The 7,500-nt window shown below is 43.3% G+C and overlaps 1 protein-coding gene across 1 annotated transcript in view; it reads left to right on the top strand.

Moving 5' to 3' along the window:
* LOC141134725 (beta-hexosaminidase subunit beta-like) overlaps nucleotides 1-7,500 on the top strand; it is a 95,368-nt gene that overhangs the window by 8,424 nt on the left and 79,444 nt on the right. Inside the window, exon 2 of the mRNA XM_073624166.1 lies at nucleotides 4,508-4,656. Within this exon, the coding sequence (XP_073480267.1) occupies nucleotides 4,508-4,656 (149 nt within the window). The remainder of the gene's footprint in view (nucleotides 1-4,507; nucleotides 4,657-7,500) is intronic.

Here is a 7,500-nt window from a genome sequence, read left to right as displayed (position 1 = left end):
ATCCGAAAACGGATGGATGAAATACGGACATACGGTCCGCATGTGTGAAAGGGGCCTAACTCAGGTCCTGTCCATTTCTTCTGATCATCCTTGAGATGGTTCTACACCTTCATTTGAGTCCAGCTGTGTTTGATTATACCGATTGAACTTGATTAGGAAAGCCACACACACCTGTCTATAAGACCTTACAGCTCACAGTGCACGTCAGAGCAAATGAGAATCATGAGGTCAAAGAAACTGCCTGAAGAGATCAGAGACAGAATTGTGGCAAGGCGCAGATCTAGCCAAGGTTACAAAAATATTTCTGCTGCACTTAAGGTTCCTAAGAGCACAGTGGCCTCCATAATCCTTAAATGAAAGATGTTTGGGACGACCAGAACCCTTCCTAGAGCTGGCCGTCCGGCCAAACTGATCTATCGGGGAGAAGAGCCTTGGTGAGAGAGGTAAAGAAGAACCCAAAGGTCACCGTGGCTGAGCTCCAGAGATGCAGTTGGGAGATGGGAGTAAGTTGTAGAAAGTCAACCATCACTGCAGCCCTCCACCAGTCTGGGCTTTATGGCAGAGTGGCCCGACAGAAGCCTCTCCTCAGTGCAAGACACATGAAAGCCCGCATGGAGTTTGCTAAAAAACACCTGAAGGACTCCAAGATGGTGAGAAATAAGATTCTCTGGTCTGATGAGACCAAGATAGAACTTTTTGGCCTTTAATTCTAAGCGGTATGTGTGGAGAAAACCAGGCACTGCTCATCAACTGTCCAATACAGTCCCAACAGTGAAGCATGGTGGTGGCAGCATCGTGCTGTGGGGGTGTTTTTCAGCTGCAGGGACAGGAAGACTGGGAAAGACGAGGAAAAGATGAATGCGGCCAAGTACAGGGATATCCTGGACGAAAACCTTCTCCAGAGTGCTCAAGACCTCAGACTGGGCCGAAGGTTTACCTTCCAACAAGACAATGACCCTAAGCACACAGCTAAAATAACGAAGGAATGGCTTCACAACAACTCCGTGACTGTTCTTGAATGGCCCAGCCAGAGCCCTGACTTAAACCCAATTGAGCATCTCTGGAGAGACCTAAAAATGGCTGTCCACCAACGTTTACCCTCCAACCTGACAGAACTGGAGAGGATCTGCAAGGAGGAATGGCAGAGGATCCCCAAATCCAGGTGTGAAAAACTTGTTGCATCTTTCCCAAAAAGACTCATGGCTGTATTAGATCAAAAGGGTGCTTCTACTAAATACTGAGCAAAGGGTCTGAATACTTAGGACCATGTGATATTTCAGTTTTTCTTTTTTAATAAATCTGCAAAAATGTCAATTTTTTGTTTTTCTGTCAATATAGGGTGCTGTTTGTACATTAATGAGGAAAAAAAATTGAATTAAATGATTTTAGCAAATGGCTGCAATATAACAGAGTGAACATTTTTTAAGGGGGTCTGAATACTTTCCATCCCTGCTGTATACAGTATATATCTTCTAACAGTATATTAGGGTTGGGGAAAAAATGGATTTAAATCTTGAATCGAGTTGAGAGGTCAAATCGATTCAAAATTTAAGCAAATCAATCTTTTTTTTTTTTTTTTTTAACTGCGCCGGTCCTGAGGAGCTGCGGAAAGGAGTTTTTTTAGGCGAGGCCACGGCTTCGGCCTAGTCTGCAGCTTCGGCCTAGTCCGTGAGGCCGGACGCCGCGGACTATGCTGAAGCCGTGGCTTTGCCTAAAAACTCCTGCCCGCAGCTCCTCAGGACCGGCGCGGTGAAAAAAAAAACTCGAATCGTGAATCGAGGTGTGGTTTTGTGTTTTTTTTTTTTTTTTTTTTTTTTTTCAGAAACTCCCGGCCCTACAGTATATCTCTTCTGTCTGTTCTTCTCAGAGTGGATTACAGATTTTACTCCCTAACCATACAGTTGGTTATTTATTATTATTATTATTATTATTATTATACAGGATTTATATAGCGCCAACAGTTTGCGCAGCGCTTTACAACATGGGGCAGACCGTACACTTACAATACAAATCAATACAGGAGGGATCAGAGGGCCCTGCTCGTTAGAGCTTACAATCTAGAAGGGAGGGTCAAGTGGAGACAAAAGGTAATATTTATATTTACCACTGCATAGAGATATTTAAGAATAAATAGCTTTTTTTTTTTTTCAACTTGACATATTAACTAAATTATACACCACGCTTTTTTTAAGGCTGTTAATCGATTAATCGGCCAACTAATTGATTATGAAAATAATCATTAGTTGCAGCCCTAGTACTGATGATGGTTTGTTTTCCGAAATTCAAGACTTGTAGTTCTAGAACTGTTGCTAGATGTCAGTTTGCATCTCCATCTAACAAGGTGGTTGCATGTGACCCGACCTCAAGCACAGAGTCACACTCAGTACAGCGTAATCTCCCTACATGTCACATGACAGTTATTATCTCCAGGTCCTGATCTAAGAAACTCAACTTTCCTGTTTTACAGACAGGACAGACCAGTCAGTAGGAGGAACTGTCATTAAACTATGCGATTTTCTGTGTGATCAGATGACTTTGCTGTTCTGCTGGTCACGGGTGAAGTGTAAGAACCCACATCCAGGGCCGGTTCTACCACTAGGCAAACTAGGCAGCCGCCTAGGTCTCACTGCTGCCTAGAGCACCCGGCCACTGGTGGTCCTACTCTCGTCTCATCGCAGCAAACAACTAAGTCTCAGCATCAGTAGCTAGTTGCCGCTCCATTCGCACATAGTGTCAGAGGCACAGTGGCGGCGGAGGACTGTGTCCCGACACCCGAATGAATGGAAGCAAGCAAACATTTTATTGATGGGCGCTGGTGAGGCTGCATTTGATGGGCGCTGGTGAGGCTGCATTTAATGGGTGCTTCATTAAAAAGGTAGGGTATACGTGGGCAGGGCAAAGGGGGTGAAGCCAAGGGGGTGGCAAAATGTGGTTTTGCCTAGGGTGGCAAAAATCCTTGCACCAGCCCTGCCCACATCCAGTTTGAGCTATGTACTGTACATGGAAGGTATACATAGCATAGTGTCTGAATAGGGGTGGTGAGAAAAGCTCTCTCTGGTTTCTGTCACTTGGCTTATTGGATTACAGTCTCCAACTAGTTATAAAATCATTAGGAAATATGGAATATGCAGTAAATATGGAAGTAAACTGGATTTAATTGCCTAACCTGCCACAGAAGTGACACACCTTGGTTAGGGTACAGATTATGATATGTCAAGTGTTAAAGCAGAACTAAATGAATACAAGAAATTGTGAGCAGGCAGTCTCCTTCTAATAGAAGAAACATTCTGTGCTATGAGGCCCCAGTCACACTTACAAATGGAACCATTAGCGATTACATGCAGGAGAACTAGCAAGCGTTTCCAAAGATTGCAACATTCCTATTGAACAGTAATGGAAGGCTGACCACTCTCGCAGCTAATCCATGGCCACTTGCATGTTTTCACCCATGGAGTAATTAGGTGCGAATGACCAGCCCTAGACCAGGGTGGATAAAAATCAATGATTAAAAAAAAAAAAAAAAATCAGATTTTTTTTTTTTTTTTTTTTAAATGTTTATCAAATTTATTTTAATAAAATGCTTTTGGAGTAAAAATCGATCAAAATATAATTTTCTATTTAATATACATTAATAATATAGTTTTACAGGCAGTCCCTGAGTTACGAACACCCGAGTTACGAACGACTCCTACTTATGAACGGCCTCAATTGCCGGCCACTTGTGCTCCACGCGGGTCCTGGATACCTTTCGAGCACCTCCGGACACATCCACACTGCCGTACTACACCCCAGATAACATAACAAGCGCCCAGAACATCCCACATCCATGCACAGGCGTGCCTGTGTTCAGCATGAAATGAAGCTTAGTTATGTAGCATGAGGCTGTATATTCTGCAATATTTACATTTTTGGTAAGCTCATTCAATTAATCCAAGCTCTGCAAGCTGAGATAACATGCACTGCATTGATACATTTACACAGTAACCATGAGATAAAACAAAGTTTAGGAATATTCCTTTATCCCTTTGTTTTGCAAATCTATGTACACTACAAACTGTATGATCGAATCGGTTCTGATATTGCTGTTTTACTAATCTGACAGCTTATTATTCTAAATAGGAAACCTTCATTTTGTTTGCCAATATTAAAGATTCTAGCTACCAGCACGAATAAGTCTTTACATTTTAAAGAGCACCAGTTATTTCAGATCCATCATGGCAACGCCTGTTAGCGAGCATCCACTCACCTGCTGCCGGGACAGAAATGACAGTTGCTCTTTACAAATCCATAATTTAAATCAAGCCTTTTTACTAGTGATTTAAATTAAATCCACCCTGCCCTGGACACAGACAGCTGTCGCACCTGCGGTGCCAGGTAGAAGAAAGGGAGACCAGTGAACGTCTGTTCACTGATCTCCTCTATCTTATAAGGTGTATTACATCACAAAAAAAATCACAAAATTTCAGCTTTAATGCACACACTTAAACCTTCCAATGTTTGCTTTCAGATACTTTGATTACATATTTGGTTTCCTCCGACTAGAAGATGTACCTGCCGGTAAACCGAGGGCAGGACGATTAGTACAACTTCAGGTCATCCTCACCTCAGAGGACAACGAATGTCACAAGTATCCCAACATCCGTTCAGATGAGTCATGTGAGTATTTAGAACTTTAGTACTAAGCAAACCATGTGACTTATTTATTTTATTCTTTTGTTTTTTTTTTTTTTTCTTGGTTTTATCCAAACTAAAGCTAACCATCCATAACCAGCATGCAGTCACTGTACAGCCAATAATTTACAACCTGGCTAAAGCCGGACATATATGGATCGAAATTCAGCAGGGACGACCAAATTTTCATCCATGTATGGACATTAAGGTTGTACAGAAGTCCATCTACTGATTTGACTTCTGCACAACTGCCCCTGTAAGATTTTACCTGCTTGATCAGTGCTGTAAGCTATAGCTGTCAACACTGATCAGTGTATTCTGACAGCGGGGAAGTCTCTCAGAATACAATTCCTCAGCAGGGTGGATTCCCCCCATTAACATCAAGTGTGTAGATGGGGGGAATGTAGTACCTTTTCCTCCTCCCTCCTCCCTTTTTTTTTTTTTTTTTTCTTTTTTTTTTTTTTCATTCCACTGGTTGAGTGGAAAAAAAAAAAACGGACTCCTTTTTTATAGCCTGTTTTAGTTGACGATTTTGTTGTGCCGGGTAGTGCTTTCAAGGCCACTCACGGCTTGAATTGTGGCCTATCCAGCAGGAATCGTATTACATTTGAGCGGTCTAAGGCCGGCTGAACATGAGTGATCATTTCAGTGTGAGTGTACTAGAAGGGATAATTTATAGAAATCCAATTTATTTACATCAATATATGTATATTGATATACATAGGAAAGGAAAGTGACCATTTAAATTCCGATTTAAGTTTTGCAGTGCAGATGCCTTAATATTTAGGCTGCTTTCACACTGAGGTGCTTTGCAGGCGCTAAAGTGCTAAAACTAGCGCCTGCAAAGCGCCCTGAAAGAGCCACTCAATTCACTTCAAAGTGAAAGCCCCGAGGGCTTTAACAATGGAGCGGTGCGCTTGCAGGGCGGTCAAAAAGGTCCTGCAAGCCGCATCTTTGGAGCGCTGTAGGAGCGGTGTAGTTACAACTCCTAAAGTGCCCCTTCCCATTGAAAACAATGGGGCAGCGCCGCAGTGTCGCTTTGCGGGCGGTGTTAACTCTTTTTGGCCGATAGCGGGGGTTAAAACTGCTAAATATAGCGCCGCTTTACCGCCAGCGCCCACCCGCCTCAGTGTGAAAGTAGCTTTAAAGATGATTCGTGCCCCCATTGTCTTATGGGTATCCTTATGTGCAGACTGTGTAAGCCTCGGCCTGATAGGAAAAGTGTGAGGCAGCTGATCTGCTTCTAAATTCTGTTCATGATCATCAGCTGTATCAGCGCCAGACAAAAATGTTTTTGAAACTGGGCTTTGATGGTTTTCTAAATCCAAGAAAGTACCCCCTGCCTGTCCTTGTAAAAGAGATGGAGGAATGTTTGTAGCTCTGTCCTAGTGTGACAACAATGGTTCCCTCCATAGATACAGTGTAATAAATGTGAGTAGCCACTAGGACACCATATTGCCAGCTTTAAATGAGAAAAGTTGTAGCCACCACATTTAAGGACTGGTAAGCTGAAATATATATCCTCTTTGTTTTGGGGAATGGATCCAAGACCAATCCTCTAAGCCAGCCATGAGGGAAGGAAACACTGGTGCCAGAGGTTTAGTCACATTTAGCCAGGATTGTGCCACCAGGTGTTCCAGATAACTGACTGTGGTTCTCAAGTTTCCGTTCAAAGAGGCTACCGACCGGTCTATCAAGAGCAGGTCGTCTAGGTATGCTTCAGCCGCAGGGTTCAGTTTACACAGACCCAATCTTCACCTCTCACGGTGGGCTCCGTTTGAAAAAACCGTCAGAGACTGGGGCCCCCTACGAATAGAGGGATCCTGCAGTTCTGGACCTGTAAAGCATCCGGCTAGAAAACCAATTTTCTAATATGCGGGGTCCCGCTCTCTAAAAAGAGAAACGTTACAAGTAAAACCTCGTTTCTTCGGACAAGAGGCCCGGGTACCATCCAATTCGGCCATGAAAGGATGGTTTGAATGAATCCGGTCTGCCTGGCTTGCCCCAGTATAGGCTATAGGATATTCCCTTTGGAGCTCAGCACAGGACATCTTTACACGTCCATCACCTAAGACACTGGCGTAAAAACTGAGGTATCCCTGCAAGGGGAGGGATTATATAGGGGGTTGAACTTTCTGATAGGGTGTGTCAGTGTCCAATCACCAGTGATACCCTATATAACCCATCAGTAATTACTGTGGCTCTGTGTCCCGTGATGTTCGAGAAAGAAATGACAGTCTATGTGAATATGACCGTCTATGTGAAATCCACATAGACGGTCATATTTCACAAGCAAGTCTGATCTCTGTAACAGGGATCCATCACATCTGCTCCACTCTAGGACAGAAAGAGACTGGCAAGATCAAGAATCAGTTTTCCTGCAATCACTTGATGCCGGGGAGTCCTGTTTGCTAAGGAAATTATGGGCCAGCTATATGGGAAGCTAAGTGACTTTTGATGTATCCTGTTTGTATACAGACTATTGCAATGTTCCTTTGCTAGGAAAGGATTGATAATCTGTTTATAGATCTCAGATTATCTATAAACAGACTGCTTATAAAAAATGGACTACACTAATGCTCCGTACACACGGTCGGACTTTGTTCGGACATTCCGACAACAAAATCCTAGGATTTTTTCCGACGGATGTTGGCTCAAACTTGTCTTGCATACACACGGTCGCACAAAGTTGTCGGCAAATCCGATCGTGCTAAACGCGGTGACGTAATACACGTACGTTGGGACTATAAACGGGGCAGTGGCCAATAGCTTTCATCTCTTTATTCTGAGCATGCGTGGCACTTTGTCCGTCGGATTTGTGTACAGATT

Source organism: Aquarana catesbeiana, linkage group LG01 (genome assembly GCF_042186555.1).
Source record: "Aquarana catesbeiana isolate 2022-GZ linkage group LG01, ASM4218655v1, whole genome shotgun sequence".
NCBI classification, from domain to species: domain Eukaryota; kingdom Metazoa; phylum Chordata; class Amphibia; order Anura; family Ranidae; genus Aquarana; species Aquarana catesbeiana.
This window is presented reverse-complemented; position numbering and strand designations above follow the sequence as displayed.